This window comes from Opisthocomus hoazin, chromosome 32 (assembly GCF_030867145.1).
Source record: "Opisthocomus hoazin isolate bOpiHoa1 chromosome 32, bOpiHoa1.hap1, whole genome shotgun sequence".
Taxonomy (NCBI): Eukaryota; Metazoa; Chordata; class Aves; order Opisthocomiformes; family Opisthocomidae; genus Opisthocomus; species Opisthocomus hoazin.
The window spans coordinates 2,912,319-2,935,717 of NC_134445.1; the positions used below are offsets into that span (position 1 = coordinate 2,912,319).

At 69.6% G+C, this 23,399-nt stretch overlaps 2 protein-coding genes across 2 annotated transcripts; one reads left to right on the forward strand and one right to left on the reverse strand.

The window, feature by feature from the left end:
- Positions 1-319: 319 nt before the first annotated feature.
- Positions 320-8,254, reverse strand: PPP1R1A (protein phosphatase 1 regulatory inhibitor subunit 1A). The gene is made up of 7 exons (XM_075445687.1): positions 8,097-8,254; positions 4,124-4,184; positions 3,232-3,269; positions 3,087-3,150; positions 2,293-2,493; positions 2,076-2,167; positions 320-823 (listed from the first exon to the last, which is right to left on the reverse strand). Exons 1-6 carry the CDS (start codon positions 8,175-8,177, stop codon positions 2,076-2,078), a joined length of 537 nt encoding a protein of 178 aa, XP_075301802.1. The 5' UTR covers positions 8,178-8,254; the 3' UTR covers positions 320-823.
- Positions 8,255-13,505: 5,251 nt separating this feature from the next.
- TESPA1 (thymocyte expressed, positive selection associated 1) lies at positions 13,506-20,603 on the forward strand. The gene is made up of 11 exons (XM_075445580.1): positions 13,506-13,596; positions 15,999-16,194; positions 16,290-16,332; positions 16,889-16,938; positions 17,131-17,184; positions 17,468-17,504; positions 17,588-17,695; positions 17,790-17,998; positions 18,883-19,973; positions 20,299-20,368; positions 20,491-20,603. Exons 2-11 carry the CDS (start codon positions 16,029-16,031, stop codon positions 20,601-20,603), a joined length of 1,941 nt encoding a protein of 646 aa, XP_075301695.1. The 5' UTR covers positions 13,506-13,596; positions 15,999-16,028.
- The last annotated feature ends 2,796 nt before the right edge of the window (positions 20,604-23,399 follow it).

The window sequence follows — 23,399 nt, forward strand, 5'->3', positions numbered from 1 at the left end:
GGGTGACTCCGGCGTGGGGTGGGGGTCCAGGGTGCCTGGGTGTCCCCCCCGCCCCGGGGGGGGGCAGCGGCTGGGCCTGGGGGTGGCGGGGAGGGGGTGACACGGCTGGATCGGGCCCCGAGGAGGGGGTTGAAGCCTGGAGGTGGGTGCTGCCCCCTCCCAGCACCCCAGGGGGGTCCCGGCCCCCCCCAGTGCGAAGGCGAGGAGGCGGCGGTGGGAGCAGGGATCCCTTTAATACCGGCTGAGGCGGGGGGGGGGGGGGTCCCGCGCCCACCCAGGCGTGTGCACGCGTGCTCTGTGCGTGCACATGGGTGTGCATGCGAATCACATGTGCAAAGTGCGGCCCCCCCCCCCCCGTGTCCGTGCGCGCACACGCGTGTGCGTGCAGCTGGGGGGGCAAACGCCCGGCTCCCCCCCCCACGCGTGCCCACACGCTCCCCCCATGCGTGTGCAAGCGTGCACACAAACCCCAAGGAAGGGGGGGGGGGGGGGTGCAGCTCCGTGTGTGCCCCCCCAGCCCTGAGGGGGGGGGTGGGTGGTGACAGCGGGGTGGCCCTGGGGACACCCCGGGGCTGGCAGTGAGGAGGGGGGGGCCCACGAGCCGTGCTCGAGGGGTGCTGCTCCGTGTCCCCAGTGTCACCTGCCCTGGGGAGCGGGGAGGGGGGGGGGTGAGGGGATGGGGGGGGCAGCCCGGCTGGCCATCGTCCCCAGAGCCCCCCCCCCCCCGGGGGGGGACACCGTCAGAATCTTAGAAAATGAGCAGATTTAAAAAAAAAAAAATCATCAATGAAGCGACGTCCGCCTGCTCCAGCCTCGCTGGCACCTGGGGTGGGGGGAGCCGCGCTGGGGGGGGCACGGGGACCCCAGTGCCCCCCCAGTACCCCCCCAGTACCGCCCCAGTGCCCCCCCACTGCCCCAGTCCCCCCCCGGGTGGGGACACGGCTCCATCCCCTGCCCCAGCAATGCCACAGCCACGGCCCCGGGGTCACCAAGCCCTGGTGTCCCAGTACCCCTCCCAGTGCCCCAGTGTGGTGTCCCAGTATCTCCCAGTGCCTCAACACCATCCCAGTGCCCCAGCAGAGTATCCCAGTACCGCCCCCCCGAGTGCCCCAGTACCCCCCGAGTGTCCCAGTACAGCTCCTCAGTACAGCCCCAGTACAGTGTCCCTGTACCCTGCCGTGTCCCAGTAACCCTCCAGTTTCTCAGTACTCCCACTAGTGTCCCAGTACCCTCCCAGTCCCCTAGTACAGTTCCCCAGTACAGTGTCTCACTACCCCCCCCAGTGCCCCAGTACCCCCTCAGTGTCCCAGTACCCCCCCAGTGCCCCAGTACCCCCCCAGTACCTCCCTACTGCCCCAGTACAGTGCCCAGTAACCCCCAGCGCCCCAGTACAACCCTCCAGTGGCCCAGCACCCCCCAGTGCACCCTTACAGTGTTCCAGTACCCCCCAAAACCCCCCAGTGCCCTAGCACAGCATCCCAGTAACCCCCAGTGTCCCAGTACCCTCCCAGTGACCCAGTACAGTTCTCCTGTGTCCCAGTACATCCCCTGGGCCCCCGTACAGTTTCCCAGTACTCCCCAGTGGCCCAGTACAGTACCCCAGTAACTCCCAGTGCCCCAGTACACCCTCCCAGTGCCCCAGTACAGTGTCCCAGTAATGCCCAGCACCCCCATACAGTGTCCCAGTACCCCCCAGTGCCCCAGCACAGCGTCCCAGTAACCCCCAGCGCCCCAGTACACCCTCCCAGTGCCCCAGTACAGTGTCCCAGTACCCCCCAGCACCCCAGTCTGCCCCCGCAGCGTCCCAGTACAGTGTCCCAGTACCCCCCAGCGCCCCAGTCCGCCCCCGCAGCGTCCCAGTACAGTGTCCCAGTACCCCCCAGTGCCCCAGTCCACCCCCGCAGTGTCCCAGTACAGTGTCCCAGTACCCCCCAGCGCCCCAGTCCTCCCCTGCAGCGTCCCAGTACAGTGTCCCAGTACCCCCCAGCGCCCCAGTCCGCCCCTGCAGCGTCCCAGTACAGTGTCCCAGTACCCCCCAGCGCCCCAGTCCGCCCCCGCAGCGTCCCAGTCCGTACCTACTGGGTGCTGGCAGCGCCCTGGCCGGCGCCGTCCTTCGGTGCTATATGGGTGCCCTGGGCCAGGCTCTGCCGCCCGTCCCCGTGGGTCCCTGCGGGTGCCGTGGGGTGGGGGGTGAGCGCACCCCCAAGCCGTCCCAGCCCCCCAACTCCCCCCGGCTCAGGGAGGGGGTCAGGGTGAAGGGGATGGGGGTGGGGGTGGGGGGGTGGCACTCACGCTCGCCAGGTCCAGGGCCACCCTCGTGCGTGGCCAGCGGGCAGGTGCCACCGGGGCTGTGGCTGTGCTCGGTGTCACCGTGGTGGCAGTGGCCGGGGCCACGCTCCTGCCCGGCGATGGCGGCTGCTTCTTCCTCCTCCTCCTCCTCCTCCTCGCCCTGCGCCTGCTTGCACAGGTGATGCTCCACCATCATCTGCAGCTCTGCCGGGCAGGGAGCGGTGCTGGGGGGGTGGGGGGGGACACGTGGGGGGCAGCGGTGACCGTCCCCACGCTCCCGGTGACACCGGGGAGGTCCGGCGAGCTTGGGTGGCCTCCCAGCCCCTCGGGTGGCTTTTGGTGTCCCTGGGGCTGGACACGGCCAAGCGGCTCCAAAGGTGGTGGCACCCCCACCCGTGGGTCCCCTGCGGCACTGGGGGGCTGTCCCCCCTCCTTGTCCCCCCCCCCCATACCCTCCCAGTGACCCAGTACAGTTCTCCCATGTCCCAGTATGACCCCGTGCTCCCATACAGTTTCCCACTAACTCCCAGTGCCCCAGTACAGTGTCCCAGTAACCCCCAGTGCCCCAGTACAGTGTCCCAGCACCCTCCCAGTGACCCAGTACAGTTCTCCCGTGTCCCAGTATGACCCCCGTGCCCCCATACAGTTTCCCAGTAACTCCCAGTGGCCCAGTACAGTGTCCCAGTAACCCCCAGTGCCCCAGTACACCCTCCCAGTGCCCCAGTACAGTGTTCCAGTGCCCCCCAGCACCCCCATACAGTGTCCCAGTACCCCCCAAACTTGTCCCCCCCAAATACCTTTCATGGTCGGGGTGGTGCGGGAAACCTTCTTCCTCTGCCTGGGTGACATGGCCAGGCCCGACTGCGAGGGACGGGGTGTGAGTGGGGGGCTGGGGGGGGCACCCCCGGGGGCTGGGGACCCCCCCACGGCAGCAGGACCTACCTTCAGCAGGGGGTTGGGCAGCCGGTCCTCGTCGATCTCTGGGGGGGGGGGGGGAAGGACCAGAGGTCAGCGGTGGGCGCAGGGCGTGGGGCTCCATCCTGCACCCCCAAACGTCAACCCGGCCCCACCAACTCCCTCCGTCACCCATGGGTGCGTGGCCGTGGGTCCCGCTCCCCCCAGCATTGCCATCACCCCCCCCCCGCGTTGCCATGGGAACCAGCATCCCGTCCCCACACTAGGGTCGCATCCTGACCCCCCCAGGGACGATGCTCAGCCTCATGGAGCTGGTTTATCCGGAGCTGCTGCCCCGAGTGGGTGCTGAGTCTGGAGGTGGCACTTGGGGACAGGGTCCCCCAGCCACCGGGCTGTCCCCCAAGCGGGGGACCGACGAAGCCACCCAGCTGGAGGGGGGGGCAGGGAGGCCGTGACGCAGCCACCAGCCGGGTCAAACCCTGTCCCCAAAGGCCACATGCCGGGCTGGGCCAGTGGCCGAGGAGCTCTTAAATGTCACAGCTGGTGTCCCCCGCTCCCCGTGCCAGAGGAGGTGGCCCTGTGCCGGTGTCCCCAGTGTCCCCAGTACGGTGTCACGGGCAGCTGCTGCTCCCGGAGATGGATGGGGCTGAGCGGGACGCGGGGCCGGATCCTGGAGCGGGGAGCGCTGGCGCTGAGCCGGGCTGGGTGGGACATGGGGACAGTGCCAGGGTTGGGGACACGGCGTGCTGCTGCCTCGGGGCACAGGATGGGTCCCGCTGCAGCCAGGGTGCTTGTGGCCCCGAGCATCACGGACGGGGGTCCCTGAGCACCCTGGTGTGGGGGTCCCTGAGCACCCCGGTGTGGGGGTCCCTGCGAAGGCTGGAGCCCGGGTGACAGGGTGACACGTGCGAGGACCCACCTGGGGACGACTGATCGCTGCTCAGCACCAGGTTGGCAGGAGTCGGCCGGCGCCTCCGGATCTGGGAGAGGGGAGGGGGACACAGGAGAGAGTCAGGACCCGCGGCTGCACCCCGAACCCCACCGCGCCCACCCGGAGCACCCCCCGATGTCCCCGTCCCCGGGGCGGTGGTGGCCTCATGGGGACGGAGGGTGCTGTCTTCTCAATTAACATCTCCCGGCCAGCCCTAACGACAGCCGGGAGCTAATTACACCCCAGCTCCGGGAAGCGGTTGGGGACATCGGTGAGGGGACCCCGGCCTGGGGACATCGGCCTGGGGACACCGCCAGGGCCCTGCCCTTCCTCCGCGGGCACAGTGTCCTTGCCCAAGGTCACCCGGAGCATCCCGGGGCTGCTCCCGCCCCACGTCCCCCCTCTGGGTGCCTTCAGGGGGGGTTTGGTGGCCCCGTCGGGGGGTTGGGTGGCCGTGGCTGGTGGCAGCGGTGGCAGCGGTGACGCCGCGCCCCGCGGCCGCTCCCGCGCCCCCTTTCCCCGCTGACCCACTAACGGAGCTCTTCCCGCAACGAATTTCCCAGCGAGGATTCCCTAATGAGGCGGGATGCCTAATGAGATGCTGATGAGATGCTAATGAGGCGGGCGAGCGGCTGGGCGGGCGGAGGAAGCCCCCTCCGCACCTCCCCCGGCCCCAGCCCCCCCTCGACCCCCCCCCAGCGCATCTTCCCCGTGTCAGCCCCGTTGCCATAGCAACCCGCCGGCTGGATTTTAAACGGCGATTTAGGGGGAGCCGGGAATCGCCCCCTCCCCGCCGCCCCCACCCCCCCCCGCGCTCCGGGGTCGGGGTCCCACCGCCTCCCCCCGGCACCCGGCGATGGGGCTGGGGTGGGCCGGGGTCCCCCCAGGGTCGGATCCGGCCTCTCAGCCCCTGGTGCTGGAGCGCGGGGAAGCCAGAGCCACCCCCGGGCTGCTCCCCTCCCGGACGCGGGGCCGGCTGCGCCGGTGACACCGGTGACACTGCTGGCACCCGCTCAAGGTCACCCGCGTGGAGCCGAGCACCCCCAGCTGTGCTCCGCTCCCCGCTCCGGACCCGGCACGGGACCCCGGTGTCCGCGTGGCTCCCGCCTCGACGCCCTGGGGAGGGATGCTCTGGTCCTCCCTCCGTCCCTCCATCCCTCTCCGTCCCTCTCTCCATCCCTCCCTCCATCCCTCTCTCCAACCCCCTCCATCCCTCTCTCCAACCCTCTCTCCATCCCCCTCCATCTCTCTCTCCAACCCCCTCTATCCCTCTCTCCACGCCTCTCTCCATCCCCCTCTATCCCCCTCTCCATCCCTCCCTCCATCCCTCTCCATCCCTTTCTCCATCCCTCCCTCCATCCCTCTCTCCATCCCTTTCTCCATCCCCCTCCATCCCTTTCTCCATCCCCCTCCATCCCTTTCTCCATCCCTTTCTCCATCCCTCTCTCCATCCCCCTCCATTCCTCCCTCCATCCCTCCCTCCATCCCTCTCTCCATCCCTTTCTCCATCCCTCTCCATCCCCCTCTCCATCCCTCCCTCTATCCATCCCCCTCCATCCCTCTCTCCAACCCCCTCCATCCCTCTCTCCATCCCTCTCCATCTGTTTCTCCATCCCTCCCTCCATCCCTCCCTCCCTCCCTCCCTCCCTCCCTCCATCACCCTCCATCCTCCTCTCCATCCCTCTCTCCATCCTCCTCCCTCCCTCCCTCCCTCGGCCCGGCGCTCGCTCTCCGGCCGCCGCTATTTTTAGCTCCGTCTCCGCCGCCGATGGAGCAGCTCCGCGGCCACCCGGCCCCGGCCCCAGCACCCATGGGAGCTGCCCCCTCCGCGCCCGGGCCGAGCCGGGGTGCCCACGGGATGGCCGACGGGACCGGGATGGGTGACGCAGCCGACACCCTCTGACTGTCCCCGCCAGCCCTGGGGACAACGCTGTGCTCCGGGTGGGCTCGGGGACCCGGGCGGAGACGCAGGACAAGGGCCTGGCACCCATGGGTGGCACCCAGGAGAGCCGGGGCAGACGGGGGTCAAGGAGCTGGGGGACCCGTGGTGACACAGGGGACATGAGAAGGTCCGTGGGGACAAGGTCCTTTCGGAGGGTGGGGCTGGACAGGCGCGGGGGACAACCCTGCGGGACGCGGGGACACCAGCGCGGACCCCCGGCGGGGGGCACCCACAGCGGGTCTCTCCCCGCAGGGACCCCCCCAAAACCGAGGAGCTGCTGAAGCCAGGGAGGGGGACATCAGCACCGTCACCTGCTGCCACCGCACGGGGCTGGCCTTCGGACCCCCGCCGCGCCGCCAACCGCCGCCCAGCTGGGGGTCCCAGCCCCTCCGGGAGGGGAAACTGAGGCAGGGACGGGCAGGGGGCTCCCCGGGGCTGGGTTACCCCCGAGCCCCCCCGAGCCCGGCTGTGACGGGAGGTGGGATGCGGGCGCCCCTCCTGCTCCCCTCCGCAGCCGAGGTGGGTGCCGGGGGTCCCGCCTGGCACCCCCCCCCCCCCCAGCTCTCCCCTCGCTCTGGGGCGGCCGCGCTGCGCGTGAGCCGTGCGCAGGCCCCAGATGCTGCGTGGCCCCCCCCCGCTCGCCCCCGCGCCGCTGGCACTCGGGGGCTCCTCGGCCGGGAGCCACCCCGGGGACCCCCAGCTTGGGGCGGGGGCGGCTGCGACCCCCGGCTGGAGCCCCCTCCCCGACTCCTCGTCGGTGGCCCCAAACCCTCGCAAGATCTTCCCACGCCTGGGGACGGTGGGGACCGCGGCGTGGCCGGGTGGGCCACCCAAGACCCTTCTTGTCCCCTACAGCCTCTGGGGGGGGGGGCGGGGGGGGGCGAAGGGGGCAGGGAGAGGGGGTCCCCGGCTGCCCTGGGGCAGCTCTGCCGCGTCCCCCGGCCAGGCCACCCCGTCCCCGCTGCTATTCTGGGATCCCCTCCAGCGGGAGCAGGGGTTGAGCAAGGGCTGGAGGGAGCTGGGGGGCCCCAGAGGGGGCGTCGGGGTGTGGGGGGGGTGGCCCGTAACCCTACACCCCCCCCGCCCCCGGGATGCCCCGGCGTCGTGGTGCTGAGCCAGCACATGGCCCTGGCACGGCCACCCCGGTCCCTGCGGAGGGGCTTGGGGTGCGGCGGGGGCTGCTCTGCGGGGGGGGGGGGGCACTGGGGGGGGGTCCCCAATACCGGGGGGTGGGGGTGGGGCAGCGCACGGGTGCGTCCTCCCACGCTGCAGCTGTCCCCGTGTCACCCTCCCGTCCCCTCCCCCCTCAGGGTGGTCGCACCGGGGCTGCTCGGTGTCGCCGCCCCCCCCCCCACTCCCCGTGCCCTTCCCGTGCCCGCAGCCGCCCCGTGTCCGGGCAGGACCCCCCTGCTCCCCCCCCAGCCGTGCAGCCTAGGTGTGTCCCCCCCCCCCTCTCGGTGTCCGTCACCACCCCCGGTGCCCGGTTTGCCCCCCCTGTGCCCGATGTCTCCCTCCGCGGTGCCCAGTATCCCCCCCCCCCCGGTACCCGGTGTCCCCCCCCCGTGCCCGGTGTCCCCCCCCAGTTGCCAGGTGTCCCCTCCCCGGTGCCTGGTGTGTCCCCTCCCGTGCCCTGTGTCCCCCCCCCTCCATGCCCGGTGTCCCCCCCCGGTGCCTGGTATCCCCCCCGCGTACTCAGTGCCCCCCCCGGTGCCGGGTGTCCCCCCCTCGATGCCAGGTGTCCCCCCCCGTGCCCGGTGTGTGTCCCCCCCTGTGCCCAGTGTGTCCCCCCCGTGCCTGGTGTCCCCCCCCGGTGCCGGCTGTCCCCCCCCAGTTGCCAGGTGTCCCCTCCCCGGTGCCTGGTGTGTCCCCTCCCGTGCCCGGTGTCCCCTCCCGTGCCCGGTGTCCCCCCCCGGTGCCTGGTATCCCCCTCCCCCCGTACCCAGTGCCCCCCCCGGTGCCGGGTGTTCCCCCCCCCCCCCCGGTGCCCGGTGCCCCCCCCTGTGCCCGGAGCCCCCCCACCTGCTCGGCCGCCTCCGGGTCGAGGTGCGGCTCCAGCAGCGGCACCGTGAACTGGATCTTGCGGGGGCTGTTGGGCTCCATGGCGGGCGCGGCTCCGGCGGCTCCGGCGGCTCCGGCCCTGCCCGGGCCGCCCCGCCCCTGCCACGCCCCTGCCACGCCCCTGCCACGCCCATCGCTGGCCCCGCCCCGGGCCCGATCCCCGCCCGCGGGGAGGCAAGGACGGACCCCGCCGGGACAGAGGGGTGGGCTCTGGGACCGTGCGCCGGGACAGAGGGACGGAGGCAGGGACACGGGGACGGACAGGCAGACGCAAGGACGGACACACGGACGGACACCGGGATGGACACAGGGACAGAGGGACAGACACACAGACACAGGGACAGACATAGGGACGCAAGGCCAGACACACAGACAGCACACGGACACTGGGACAGGCATGCGGACACAAGGACGGACACAGGGACACAGGGACAGACATGCGAGCACACAGACGGACACACGGATGGGCCCTGGGACACAGGGACAGATCCCAGGACACAAGGACAGACGCACGGACACACGGACAGATCTGAGTACACAGGGACGGACACACGGACACAGGGACGGACACACGGATGGACACATGGACACGGGGACAGACACACGGACACAAGGACAGACACACGGACAGACCTCAGGACACAGGGACAGACAGATCAATGCAAGGACGGACACACGGATGGGCCCTGGGACACAGGGACAGACACAGGCATGCAAGGACAGACTCCAGGACGCAGGGACGGACACACAGACCCAAGGCCGGACACACAGACAGGCCCCGGGACACAGGCACAGACATATGGACACATGGATGGACACAGAGACAGACTCCAGGACGCAGGGACGGACACACGGACAGGCCCTGGGACACAAGGACAGACACACAGACACAAGGACAGACACACAGACAGACCCCAGGACACAAGGATGGACACATGGACACAAGGACAGACAGATCAATGCAAGGACGGACACACGGACAGGCCCTGGGACACAGGGACAGCCACACGGACACAAGGACAGACACACAGACAGACTCCAGGACGCACAGACGGACACACGGACACAAGGCCGGACACACAGACAGACTCCAGGACGCAGGGACGGACACACCGACACAAGGCTGGACACATGGATGGACACACAGCCAGGCCTCGGGACACAGGGACGGACACACGGACACAAGGCTGGACACACGGACACAAGGACAGACAGATCAATGCAAGGACGGACACACGGACAGGCCCAGGGACACAGGGACAGACACATGGACACAAGGACGGACACACAGACAGACTCCAGGACGCAGGGACGGACACACGGACAGTCCCCGGGACAGACAGAGCCCAGCGGGACAGACCCCGGGACACACATCGGGGCGCAGAGACCCACGGACAAAGGGACGCCGGGACAGACAGACGGACGCCACGCCGACGCAGGGCCAGACAGACGGCCACCCGCCCGGACTGACAGACACCGGGACGCAGGGCAGCGGGCCGCGGTGACAGACAGACAGCCGCGGGTCGACGGACGCCGGGACAGACGGACGCGTGACGGGGCAGAGACCCCCCCGGGGGGGTGACGAGGATGGGGACGGCACCCACGGGGTGGGGGGGGGTGGGGGGGGTCACCGGTGGGTGCAGGCAGCGCGCGGGCTTGGGGACACGGCCAGTGGCTCTTGGGGACTGTGTCCCCCCCTGCCCCCCCCCAGCCCTGCGCCCCTCGTCCGTCTGTCCGTCTGTCCTAGCGAGGCCGTTCACTGCAGGATAGGGTGGGGGGGGCGGGTCTCGGTGCGGTGGTGGCTGCGTCCCAGGAGGGGGGGGTCCCAGACCACGGGGGGGTCCCGGCGGGGTGGCGGTGGTTTGGGTCTGCTGGCCCCCGGGGGGGGGACACACACACACGTGCGGGTGGCCAGGACGGACGGACAGACAGAGGGACGGGGTGGCCGCTGGCGCCTGGGCCCCCCACCCCAGGGGTCACCCCGCAAGCAGCGAGCTGCCGGGGACACCCGAAAAAAAAAAGAGGGTGACAGATTTCAGGGCAGGGTGGGGGGGACAAGCATCCCCCGGGGGGGGAGGGGGCACGGGGTGGGGGTCTGCAGCGTGCCCACCCCCCCTCCACCTCCCGCACCCCCCAGGCGCGATGCACCCCCGCACCCCATGCCCCCCCCCCCCTCCGCAGGCCTTGGGGCAGGGAGGGGAGAGCCCCGGGGGAGCGGGGGGGGGGGGGCGGGGGGGGGCAGCCATAAGTGCGTGTCCCATCACTTATTCATGCGGGCGGGAGGCCCGGGCGGCTGCTGCCGGGATTCGCTAACTAGGTCAGGTGGGGGGGGGCAGGGGTGGGGGTGGGGGGCTTCCCGATCCCCTGGGTGCCCCGGCTGTGCCCCCCCCCCGGGCACGGAGAGGGTCCTGGGGGTTCCCGTGGGGGTCCCGGGGCAGCATGGAAGGGGATGCTGCCCTAGGATGCTGGCAGAGTGTGTGTGGGGGGGCTCCCCAGCATGGCCCAGGGGGTGAAAAGGCAGCGGGACCCCCCCAAAGCCCCGCATGCCCCCCCCCCACCGGCCCCCCCCATCCCGAGGGCTCCCCGCGTCCCGCTCCGACGCGACGCAGCCGCCGTGAATTATTGATGGAAAAAGCCCTCGCTGAAGAGCTGCTTCGTGCTGCCACGGCCCCCCCCCCCGGCCCGGCCCACCCCCCCCCGCCCCGGCCCCCCCCGGGGTTTAATCCTGGACCCCCCCCCCCCCCCCCGCAGCGATGCTCCGTGCGGCTGCCGACCCCCTCCTCCGCGCCGAGGGGCACAGCAGCTTCGGCTGCTCTGGCTTTTGGGGTCCCTGCTCCCTGGATGGGGTTCCCCTCGCCCCTCCTCAGGGCCCCCCCAGTGCCGGTGAGTGACGGGGGGGTCCCCATCCCTGTGTCCCCCCCACCTCCCGCGCCGTTCTGCTCCTGGCCGGGATTTTACAGGCAAACCCTTCCCGGCTTCGATGCAGGCTCAGCACCCCGGGGAGGGGGGGGGCTGCTTCTGTGGGGGGGAACACATCTTGGGGGGGCCGGGGGGGTGGGAAAAGCATCTTCAGAGCCCCGCAGCCCCCCCCAGCGAAGGCGTTGGGGGGGGGAATAATGGGGGGAGATGGCAGATGGACCACGGGCCCGCTGCTGCCCCGGCAACGCTTGGGAGATGGGGGGGGGGGGAGATGTTTTGTGGGAGGGTGGGACTGGAGATGGTGGAGATGGTGGAGAGTGGGACTGGAGATGGTGGAGAGTGGGACTGGAGATGGTGGAGATGGTGGAGAGTGGGACTGGAGATGCTGGAGAGTGGGACTGGAGATGGAGAGTGGGACTGGAGATGCTGGAGGGTGGGACTGGAGATACTGGAGAGTGGGACTGGAGATGCTGGAGGGTGGGACTGGAGATACTGGAGAGTGGGACTGGAGATGCTGGAGGGTGGGACTGGAGATGCTGGAGATGTTGGAGGGTGGGACTGGAGATGCTGGAGAGTGGGACTGGAGATGGTGGAGGGTGGGACTGGAGGTTCTGGAGGGTGGGGCTGGAGATGCTGGAGGGTGGGACTGGAGATGCTGGAGAGTGGGACTGGAGATGGTGGAGATGGTGGAGAGTGGGACTGGAGATGGTGGAGATGCTGGAGAGTGGGACTGGAGATGCTGGAGAGTGGGACTGGAAATGGAGAGTGGGACTGGAGATGTTGGAGGGTGGGACTGGAGATACTGGAGAGTGGGACTGGAGATGCTGGAGGGTGGGACTGGAGATGCTGGAGATGGTGGAGGGTGGAACTGGACATGTTGGAGGGTGGAACTGGAGATGCCATCCGTGCTTGGCCAGTGACCCATGGGGACAACCACCTCACCACCCCTCCGCCGCCCTCTGAGCCGGGTCGGCTTCGCCCGTCGCCCCGAGAGCCCCCCAGCCCGGCGGAGCCGCGTTGGGTCCCCTTATCGGGGCCACGCGGGGCTCGCCTGGCCAGCGCGGTGGCATGAGCAGCTGGGGACCATGTGCCAGGCTCCGGGGTCCTCATCCGGGAGGGTGCTGGGCGCTGCGAGGTGCGAAGCAAAGCACCCTCCTCCTCCTCATCCCCCCGTGCAGAGCCCACCCAGCACCTCGCGCTGTTCGGGGACTCAGCGGTGCCCACCGAGGACACCTCGGGACCCCCCGTTGGGGTGTCACGGCTGCCCTCGGAGCAGGGCAGGTGCAGGGCACCCCTCCAGAAGATGGGTGCCCTCTCGGCCGTGGCAAGGGCCACCTGGGCAGCTCGACTTGAACTTCTTCATCAATGACCTGGATGAAGAGTTAGAGTGCACCCTCAGCCAGTTTGCTGATGACACCAAACTGGGAGGAGTGGTGGACACCCCGGCAGGCTGTGCTGGATCCAGCGAGACCTGGCCAGGCTGGAGAACTGGGCAGAGAGGAACCTGGTGAGGTTCAACCAGGGCAAGGGCAGGGTCCTGCACCTGGGGAGGAACAACCCCAGGCACCAGGACAGGCTGGGGCGGCCCTGCTGGAGAGCAGCTCTGCGGAGAGGGACTGGGAGTGCTGGGGGACGACAGGGTGACCATGAGCCAGCAGCGTGCCCTGGGTGCCCAGAAGGCCAACGGGATCCTGGGGTGCATGAGGAGGAGTGTGGGCAGCAGGGCGAGGGAGGTTCTCCTCCCCCTCTGCTCTGCCCTGGGGAGGCCCCATCTGCAGTGCTGGGTCCAGTGCTGGGCTCCCCAGTTCAAGAAAGATGAGGAGCTACTGGAGAGAGTCCAGCGGAGGGCTACGAGGATGAGGAGGGGACTGGAGCATCTCTGCTACGAGGAGAGGCTGAGGGAGCTGGACTTGTTCAGCCTGGAGAAGAGAAGGCTGCAAGGGGACCTTATAAATGCCTCTAAATATCTGCAGGGTGGGGGTCAGGAGGACGGGGCCAGACTCTTTCCAGTGGTGCCCAGTGACAGGACAAGGGGCAACGGGCACAAACTGGAGCAGAGGAAGCTCCAGCTGAACCCGAGGAAGAACTTCTTCCCCCTGAGGGTGCCGGAGCCCTGGCCCAGGCTGCCCAGGGAGGCTGTGGAGTCTCCTTCTCTGGAGATATTCCAGCCCCGCCTGGCCGCGGTGCTGTGCAGCCTGCTCTGGGTGACCCTGCTTGGACAGGGGCTGGGCTGGGTGACCCCCAGAGGTCCCTCCAACCCGGCCATGCTGGGGTTCGGTGACTCTGTGACTGGCACCCGGGCTATTATTAGCCCCCCTCGCCCACGTCGGCAGCTCGTGAAGTTTTTCCCGCCGCGGTAGCGGATGTGGGTCAACGTTTGAGGTTTCGCTGTTGATTTTTTTAATTTCCTTTTCAAAACAGATGAGTTTCCTCCCTCCTCGCTGACGCCAGGCGCCGGGCGCGGCGGTGGGGCGGCGGGTGATGGCCCCTCGCCCGCGATAGGCAGCGCTCGGCGGGGCTGCCCGGCTTGCCCCCCGCGCCGGTGAGTCCCGGAGCCCCGCGGAGCAGAGTTGGGTGGGTGGGGGGTGTTGCCCCCTTGAGGGGTTGCAAGGGGGCCTGGGGGCTGCAGGGATGGAGGGCGGAAGGGTGGGAGGTAGATGGACCCGGGTTTGGGGGCGGGAGGAGATGGGGCCATGGGGGCGATGGGGGCTCCGGGCACCCGGGAGAGACGATTCCCGGACCCAGAGCAGGTGGAAAACTCCTTCGTGGCAGCGAGGGGACGGGGATTGGAGTGGGGACCGGGGGGGCCGGAGCTGGGGGCGGCAGGGGACGCGGGTGGGATGCTCCGGGATGTGGCAGGACAAAGGAGCCCTGGGTTGGTCCCCTCAGCCACGGCCCCGTGTGCCGCAGCCCCTCGCTGGGCTCTGCAAAGCCCCTTTGCCCCCCAAGCCGGGGCAGCCCGGGGGGGCCGGGGGCCGATCAGGCCCACACAGGGTGGTCCCAGCCACTCCCGAGGGGCTGGGACGGGGACAGCCCCCGGCCACGTGCCCTGGGTGGGCTGGATGTGGCCTCAACGAGGAGCTCAGCTACGAGGCCGCTGCTCCCTGCCCCCCCCCGTGACCTCCAGCCCGGTGCCCGGAGGTGACGTCCCAGCTCCGAGCATCACGGGGGTCCGGGGTGGCCCAGGCGGGTGCTGCCGGGTGCTGCGAGGGGCTTCACCCCGTCCCGCACCCTGCCCGGCAAGAGGTGAAACGGGGAAATGGTGACAAGGTGGCCTCCCTCCCCCGGGGACTTTTCGGTGCCGCGGGGTGTGGGATGAACCGTGCCGGCCTGGGGTGCAAAGCCTTTCCCTTCCCACCAGCACGGTGGGCGATGGCCGGACTGGGATGCTGGTGCTGCGGGTGGTGGTTGGACTGGGATGCTGGAACTGTGGGTGATGGCCGGACTGGGATGCTGGAACTGTGGGTGATGGCCGGACTGGGATGCTGGAACTGTGGGTGATGGCTGGACTGGGATGCTGGAACTGTGGGTGATGGCCAGACTGGGATGCTGGAGCTGTGGGTGATGGCCGGACTGGGATGCTGGAACTGTGGGTGATGGCCAGACTGGGATGCTGGAGCTGTGGGTGATGGCCGAACTGGGATGCTGGAACTGTGGGTGATGGCCGGACTGGGATGCTGGAACTGTGGGTGATGGCCAGACTGGGATGCTGGAGCTGTGGGTGATGGCCGGACTGGGATGCTGGAGCTGTGGGTGATGGTTGGACTGGGATGCTGGTGCTGCAGGTGGTGGTTGGACTGGGATGCTGGTGCTGCGGGTGATGGTTGGACTGGGATGCTCCAGCTCTGGCAGTGCTCGGCTGTGGGGATGCGTGGCTGGAGCAGGTGGGAGGCTCTAGAAACCCGTCCCCTGTGCTGGGGGGTCCTTGTCCCCAGCCAGGCCCTGTGCCAGGGCGGGCAGAGGATGAGGGACCAGGTGTCCCCAGTGGGTACCGTGGAGCCGTGGAGGAGCTGGGAGCCTGGAATCCTTCAGGTCCTCCAGGAACAGGGGACTCCCTGGGGACACGGTGCCTTGCTCTGCTCAGGGGCTGTAGGATGAGGAGGGGCTGGGGTGGGGAATCACCTCCCGGTGAGGAAGGTCCAAGCTCTGGAGATGGGACGTGGATCATCTGCCCAGCGCGTGCCCGGCCGTGGTGCAGCTCTGAGCTCCTTATCTCGGCCCCGGCAGCTCTTCCGTCCCCTCCGGCAGCTCCGTCCCCGTCCCCTCCGGCAGCTCCGTCCCCATCCCCTCCGGCAGCTCCGTCCCCGTCCCCTCCGGCAGCTCCGTCCCCGTCCCCTCCGGCAGCTCCGTCCCCATCCCCTCCGGCAGCTCCGTCCCCGTCCCCTCCGGCAGCTCCGTCCCCGTCCCCTCCGGCAGCTCCGTCCCCGTCCCCTCCGGCAGCTCCGTCCCCGTCCCCTCCGGCAGCTCCGTCCCCGTCCCCTCCGGCAGCTCCGTCCCCGTCCCCTCCGGCAGCTCTGTCCCCGTCCCCTCCGGCAGCTCCGTCCCCGTCCCCTCCAGCCCCTGGGCACAGCGGGCGCCCATCGGCACCCAGGGCAATGCCTGGGTGAGGGCACAGCAGCCGCGGCGCTTCCCAGCAAGGACCAGGGGCTGGGTTTGGAGCTGGGGGTCTTCGCTTGTCGCTGGCCAAGGGGAACCCACTGACCCCAGGCCCGGAGGACCCCAAAGGGGACCCCGGGAAGGTGACACTGTGTGCAGCGTGGTCACCCCAAGAGGTGGCGGCGGCTCGCTGGGACTTGCAGATGCCTCAGGAAACGTGTCCTGGGGCGAGGAGGGATGCCCAGAGCCCCCCCCGCACCCACCCATGGAGCACCCAATGCTCCCTCCCCATGGGCAGGAGGTGGAGGAGACCCCACAAACACCTTCATGGCTCTCCTGCCCCCGCAGGGAGACCCCTGACCACCTGGCACCGCGGCCATGGAGGGCTCGTCGGCGCTCAGCCCATCCTCGTGGGAGAGGCGACGCGCGTGGGCCAGGCAGAGCCGGTGCTGGAGGACCACGGCGGTGGAGGAGGAGGTGGCCACCGCCATGCAGGACATCCCCGAGGTGCAGCCACCCCACCTGGATGACGTCTTCCTCGAAGGTCAGGTAGACCCCGAGGTGCTCAAGGGAGAGGGTGGGGGGGCCCCCGTGCGCTGCGTCACCTCACGGGTGTCGCTGTCCCCATCCCCTCCCCAGGAAGCCCCTCCAGCAAGATCGAGACGTGGCTGCAGGAGTGCGGGTGAGCTGGGGGGGTGGGGGTGGTGGTCCTGGGGGTCCCTCTGCCGTCACGCCATTCCCACGGGGGTTTCGGTGTCACCATGGGGTGGTGAGGGCGGTGGGACAACGCCGGCACCCGTCGCGGGTCACGCTGTGTCCCCCCTCTCCCTGCACTCTGCTTGTCCCCACGCACCAAGGGCAAGTGGCACCCGGCCGTGGCTCTGCCCCACGCCGGGACCACCGGGGTGGGGTGCTGGACCCGTGCCCGCCATCACCGGGTACCTCCAGGAAACCCCCAGCCGGGCTGGGAGAGCAGGGTGCTGGCATCGCCCCCCCCCCCCCCAGCTGGGGGGTCTCCAGGGTCTCCCGGGGATCTCGGGTCGCTGGGATTGGGGGTCCCCAAGCATCCCACTGTGGGGCACCCACCTGCAAGCCCAGCTGCCAGCTCCTCGCTCTCACCTTGAGCCCCATCATCCGTGTCCCTGTCCCCACCGCCCGTCCCACCGCGCTCAGGTCTCCCACCCCCCCTCCAGCCCCCCAGGGTGGGGGGCTGTAACCGGGGTTTTGCTCCGGCGCAGGGCGTCGGTGGAGGTCCCGCCGGAGGAGCTGGGCTTGCCGGGCCCCCTCGGTACGTCGGCTTTGTCCCCGTGGGTCTCCCGGGATGCAGAGGCTGGTGGTCCCTGCGCCTCCCCGAAGCCCCCCCAGCCCACGGGCTGCACGCGAGGTGCGGGGCGATGGGCAGGGGGGGTCTTTGAGGACCTCGAGACCTGTCCCCGGCTCTGGGTGTCCCCGCACCTCGCAAGGCTTTGCTCTCTCGCAGCGTGTGGGAGCAGCGGGACCAGCTTCGAGGACGACCTGACCCTGGGAGCTGAAGGTACCCACCCCCCCCCGGGGCGTGGTGGGGTGTCCCCTCTGCCCTGTCACTGTCACCCCCCGGGCAGAGCCGCCCCACGGAGGCTGGGGACAGGCAGGAGCAGACCAGAGGGGACAGCCACCGTCGGAAGCTTTTTCTCCAGGAGGGTTTTGGGGGGGTCTGGGGCCCCCTGAGCTCCGGGCTGTGGCCACCGGGAAGGACTTCTCCCAGGGTGGCGAGTGTGGGACCTGTCCCCAGAACACCCCGTCCCACTCCCTGTCACCTCTCTGCTCCCTTTTCCCAGCTCTTCTCCTCCCGGGGAGCGACAAAGCCACGGGCAGGTGAGGTTTGGGGTCCCGGGGGGGCTGGGGGCACCATCCCCGCGCGTCCCCTTCGCTCAGCCCCGTCCCCCTCCCCGCCACAGAGCTCTGAGGGACCAGCACCTCAACCTGGGGCACAGCATGGCCTCCAGTGCCCTCTCCAGTGCCCTCTCCAGTGCCTTCTCCAGCCTCACCACTAAGACCAGCTCCAGGTAGGAGCTGGCGAGGGGTCTCTGGGGGGAGGGGGGGGGTGTCCGGTCACCGGTCCCCGTGGGGCTGAGCTGCAGCTTGTCCCCCACCCCGCAGCATCTCCGAGGTCCTGGAGTGGTGGCAGGCGGACGCCGAGGAGACCCTCTACAACCTGGGCTTCGTGCAGAGCGAGCCGGGGGCCGTGGCCCGCATCCCCGCCCGCTTCTTCTCGGCTCCTTCCCGCGCCGAGGGCATCGACTTCCAGCTCTTCCTCAAGGCCCAGGTGCGGCGCGTGGAGATGGAGGACCCCTGCCTGATGCTGGCCAGTGAGTGAGAGGGGGGGTCCCGAGCCCCCCGCCCAGGGACACGCTGATATGTGGGGAGTGGGGGGATCCACCGTGCCGGCTGGGCTTTGCTCCTTCAGGATCACAGAACCCCAGCATGGGGGGGTTGGAGGGACCTCTGGGGGTCACCCAGCCCAGCCCCCTGCCCAAGCAGGGTCACCCAGAGCAGGGGGCACAGCACCGCGTCCAGGCGGGGCTGGAATATCTCCAGAGAAGGAGACTCCACAACCTCCCTGGGCAGCCTGGGCCAGGGCTCCGGCACCCTCAGAGGGAAGAAGTTCTTCCTCGGGTTCAGCTGGAGCTTCCTCTGCTCCAGTTTGTGCCCGTTGCCCCTTGTCCTGTCGCTGGGCACCACTGGGAAGAGTCTGGCCCCGTCCTCCTGGCCCCCACCCTGCAGATATTTAGAGGCATTTCGAAGGTCCCCTCTCAGCCTTCTCTTCTCCAGGCTGAACAAGCCCAGCTCCCTCAGCCTCTCCTCATAGCAGAGATGCTCCAGTCCCCTCCTCATCCTCGCAGCCCTGCGCTGGGCTCTCTCCAGTAGCTCCTCATCTTTCTTGACCTGGGGAGCCCAGCACTGGACCCAGCACTGCAGATGGGGCCTCCCCAGGGCAGAGCAGAGGGGGAGGAGAACCTCCCTCGCCCTGCTGGCCCCACTCTTAATTGACCAGGGATGGTGGGAAAGATGCTGCCGTGCCTCAGTTTCCCCATGCATGAGCTGGGGAGAGCGTGACTCGCTCTGCAGGAACACTTCCAGCCCACCCTGCCTCTGCTGCAGCCCCCTGCCCCATCTCCCAGCCCCACCGAGCATCCTTCACCCCACAGCCTCCCTGACCCCCCCCTTCCCCATCTCCTCCCGGCCCCCCCAGGTCGCTTCCAGCAGGTCCAGGCTCTGGCCGCCACGGCCGACGCTTTCTTCTGCCTCTACTCCTACGTCTCGCGGACCCCCGTGCAGCGCATCTCCCCCTCCCGCGTCACCTGGGCTCGTCCCGATGTCCCCAACGTCCCCGACGCCCGCCTCGCCCCTGCCCAGCCCGGCACCCTCTCGCCCGCTGAGCGTCTGAAGAAGGCCGTGTCCACCATGTGCCTCTACACGTCCCCGAGGGACGAGGACAGCCCGCGGGGGTCCGGCCGGGCGCCCACCGTGCCCACCAGCCAGCCCAGCACCCTGGGGAAGGTGGTGCAGGAGGTGCTGGAGCGGGCGTGGGAGGAGAGGTTTCGGTTCGACCCGGCCGATGTCCTCGAGGGCTGCGGAAGGGATGGGGACACGGGGACAGCGAAGGGGGGTCCCTCAGCATCGCTGTCCCCACCGCTGGGGCATGGGGTCCCTGCGTGTCCCTGTCACCGTGGTGCGGGCGTCCCGGCGGGCTGCGGAGGGGAGCGGGAGCCGTCCCCAAGGCTGGCGGGGACACCGGTGGGTGCTGCATGGGGACACCCGGAGGGGTCCTGTCCCCACGGCCGGGGGAGCGGTGACATTCCCGCGGGGTTGGCTCGGGGGGCTGGGGATGCTCCGTGCCCCGCTGGAGCCGGACGGGTGGGCGCGGAGGACCACCAGCCAGCCACTGCTGCCCCGTGGGTGAATGTCACCTTGTCCCCAACGCTGGGTCCCCACAGCAGCCATGTGTGGGTCACCCCTGAGCACCCAGAGGGGCTGGGGTTGGAGGGGGACTCCGGCTTCGGCTCCGGCTCCTGGGGGACCTCTCCCAGGAGGAAGGCAGGGTCCCGTGGGTGCTGTCCGGGTGACCCCTGGGACCCCGCTGGGACACGTTCCCCCGGCTCAGAGACACCAAGAGCTGGAGGGCACCGGGCTCGGTGGAGGAGGGGGCGGCACCGGGGGGACCCCCCGAGGGACCCCGGCCCACGGCAGGGCAATGCAGGGGGGCTGCAGCCCCCCGGGAAGGGCCCCTCGCCCCACCACCCTGGCTGGCAAGACCCAGCGGACTCCTTCGAGATGGAGGAGGTGAGGGGCGACGCCACGGTGATGGGCGCTGAGGGGTGGGGGGCTTGGAGCTTGGGGGGGGCACAGCCCAGGGGGTCCCTTCTGCTGCTGGGTGACGCTGGGCGAGCTGGGGTGGGGTGGGAAGGAGCTGGAGTGGGAAATGTCCCCAGAGCATCCTCAGGCTTTTGAGGTCTGAACGATTTGGAGCTTGGAACGGAGCTGGGGGGAGGGGGGGTCACACGTATGCACGAGCACCCTTGCACACACGCGTGCCTTTGCACACGCGTGCGCTGACACGCTCAGCCCGTGCAGCTCCTCACCCAGCCCCACCGCGTCCCACCCGCAGGTGCTGAGCGCCAGCGAGGATGATGATGAAGCCGTCCGGTCGCTCCGTCCCTCCGCCGGGATCCGGAGAAGTGAGTTTCGGGGGTCTCGCACCCTCCCGGGGGGGTGTGGGGCTACCAGCCCAGCGGGTCCTCGGTGCCACCGCGTGTCCCCGTGTCCCCCCCCCCCCCCCCACCTTGTCCCCCTGCTCCAGGCTTCATGCTGCACGCCGGCAGCGGGCAGTCCGACAGCAGCGGCTTCGTGGAGGAGCCGGTGCCCGGCCAGTCGCCCGCTGCCCGGCTCCGTGGCACCGAGCAGACGGCCTGAGGCCACCGCAGAGGGACCTGGGCTTGCCCCGGCATCGGCAAAAACCACGGCTGGGTGCTGGACGGAGCGTCCGGCCGCGTTTCGGACACCGACACCATCCCCAGCCCAGGACTGAGCACCGCGTGTACACGCCTGGGTGCACGTGGGTGCACGTGTGGGTGTTTGGCACCTTTCGACTCAGGACTTTCGCCCCCCAGGGCCATGTGCGTCCCCCCTCCGGCCATCCCGCCGGCTCTGCGGCCGCACCGGGGACGTCCTCCCCGCTGCCTGGCTCTCGGGGACGTCGCTCGCGCTTCGGCCGCGGCCGGTCACAGAATCACAGAATCACAGAATAGTAGGGGTTGGAAGGGACCTCTGTGGGTCACCCAGTCCAACCCCCCTGCCCAAGCAGGGTCACCCAGAGCAGGGGGCACAGCACCGCGGCCAGGCGGGGCTGGAATATCTCCAGAGAAGGAGACTCCACAGCCTCCCTGGGCAGCCTGGGCCGGGGCTCCGTCACCCTCAGAGGGAAGAAGTTCTTCCTTGGGTTCAGCTGGAGCTTCCTCTGCTTCAGTTTGTGCCCGTTGCCCCTTGTCCTGTCGCTGGGCACCGCTGGAAAGAGTCTGGCCCCGGCCTCCTGACCCCCACCCTGCAGATATTTGTAGGCATTTCTAAGGTCCCCTCGCAGCCTTCTCTTCTCCAGGCTGAACCCTGAACGCCCGTGCTGCGGCGCCTGTGACACTAGGACGGGGGTTTGCTGGAAATAAAGTTCCCCGAAGGGACGGCCGGTGGCTGTGTCTGCGCCTGGGAGCTGCCGGGGGGTGGGAGCCGGAGACCCCCAGCACGAGCTCCCCCGGTGCCCCAAAGGGCCCTGAGCTGGGGGGCTCAGCTCCGGGTCTTCCTTGGGGACAGAGGAGCTGCCACCGAGGCTGGGGGGGGGTTCCTGCCCTACGGACCCCATGGACCACCCCATCCCTGCTCGTGGTGGGGCTGGGGACCCCTGGTGCCCCCCCCGGACACGCGTGCGCCAGCTGGGGGGCAAGCCCAGGGGTAGGACTGCAGCAGCGGGTGCTGCTCCGGACTTTTTTGGTCTCTCCATCACCTCCGGCCCCTGCCGAGCCCCCCTTCTGTTTCCGTATCGGGGTGCTTGGCGGCTCCAGGCCCATTCCTCATCTCCCTGCCACCTCATCTGTCCGACTCGCTGTTCTTCCCCCGTGTGGGCACCGAGTGTGGGCACAGCCCCGAAGTGGAGAGTGGTGGGTGCTGGCTGGGCACCCCAACAGCTTCCTGCAGGGCTCACCCCAAAGTGGCCTCAGGCCACAAATTCAGGGTCCAGCTCTGCTCCTGCCTGTCCAGACCTACCCAGGGGATGGGGACAGGTCAGAAGCCACCCCAGGGCAGGGCTCTGTCACCTCAGGGAGGAGCCACCATGGTCCCTCTCCCTCCTGGGCTCTTGTGGTCCCCATCCCGGCTGCCCACCGCAGCGGAGCTCCATGACCCAGTTCCAGAAAGATGAGGAGCTGCTGGAGAGAGTCCAGCAGAGGACTACGAGGATGAGGAGGGGACTGGAGCATCTCTCCTACGAGGAGAGGCTGAGGGAGCTGGGCTTGTTCAGCCTGAGAAGAGAAGGTTGAGAGGGGACCTGAGAAATGCCTCTAAGTATCTGCAGGGTTGGGGGTCAGGAGGACGGGGCCAGACTCTTTCCAGTGGTGCCCAGTGACAGGACAAGGGGCAATGGGCACAAACTGGAGCAGAGGAAGCTCCAGCTGAACCCGAGGAAGAACTTCTTCCCTGTGAGGGTGCCGGAGCCCTGGCCCAGGCTGCCCAGGGAGGCTGTGGAGTCTCCTTCTCTGGAGATATTCCAGCCCTGGATGGACAATGTCCTGTGCAGCCTGCTCTGGGTGACCCTGCTTGGGCAGGGGGTTGGGCTGGGTGACCCACAGAGGTCCCTCCAGCCCCCCCATGCTGGGATTCTGTGATTCTGTGAATCCAGGACCCGGCCTGCCAGAGCATCTCCTGGCGCACGTCCCTGCGTCCAGCCCGGAGAGCTTTCCCGAAAGTTTCACCCTAAGCCTTTTTCCTGCATTTTTCAACCTGAAGATCTGAAACCACCCGAGCGAATCCCTCCCGGCCGCGCTGTCAGATCCGCCACGCTCGGCTGCCCCGGCCGGCGGCGCGATGCCGACGCGGGGCTGTCGAGCCGGGCTGTGCCGGCACCGCGTTTCTGGACGCTCCCGTACGCTCCGGACGGGGCTGCTCTGCCGAGCGGTGCCGCGGAGATGATTCATCCAGGTTTTTTTGTGGTTCGTGGCAGCCTCGGCTCTCCCTGCAGAGCCACCGCTCGTCCTCATCTCGGGGTCCCCCCCGCGCTCCGACCCGCGCCCGTGGCCCCGGAGCACCGGCTCCCGTCAGCCCGGCGAAGCCCTTGGACCGGTGTGGGTGCTCCGAGCTCGACCCGCACCCCCAGAAGCGGCGAGAGATGCTCTGCCCCGCTCGTCCCCGAGACGAGTCGGAGCTGGGGCTGGACCGGACCACGAGGACGCTCCCGCAGCTCCCCTGTCCCGCTGCCACCCGGCCAGCGCAGCTCTGAACCCCGCTTCCCGAGCCGAGCCTTCCTCCCTCCGTGTTCCAGAGGCTGCGTGGCTCGGCGTGACGATCCCCACCGTCACCTCCCCTGTGCATCCCCGCTCCGTGCCGGGGGCCGGCACCGGGCTGGCTTCCTGCTCCCCTCCATCGCGCCCAGCCCCCGCGCGTCCCCCCGCTGTCCGTTATCCCTCGAGCGGTGGGAAATGAAGCGCTGGAGCTGAGAACCCGCTC

Coding starts and splice junctions, on each gene's coding strand:
- TESPA1 (XM_075445580.1), top strand. CDS start 16,029: ATGGAGGGCTCGTCGGCGCTCAGCCCATCCTCGTGGGAGAGGCGACGC. Junction 17,185..17,467: donor CCTGACCCTGGGAGCTGAAG/GTACCCACCCCC, acceptor CCCTTTTCCCAG/CTCTTCTCCTCCCGGGGAGC. Junction 17,505..17,587: donor AGCGACAAAGCCACGGGCAG/GTGAGGTTTGGG, acceptor TCCCCGCCACAG/AGCTCTGAGGGACCAGCACC.
- PPP1R1A (XM_075445687.1), bottom strand. CDS start 8,177: ATGGAGCCCAACAGCCCCCGCAAGATCCAGTTCACGGTGCCGCTGCTG. Junction 3,151..3,231: donor TGCCCAACCCCCTGCTGAAG/GTAGGTCCTGCT, acceptor CGTCCCTCGCAG/TCGGGCCTGGCCATGTCACC. Junction 2,494..3,086: donor CACCACCCCGACCATGAAAG/GTATTTGGGGGG, acceptor CCTGCCCGGCAG/AGCTGCAGATGATGGTGGAG.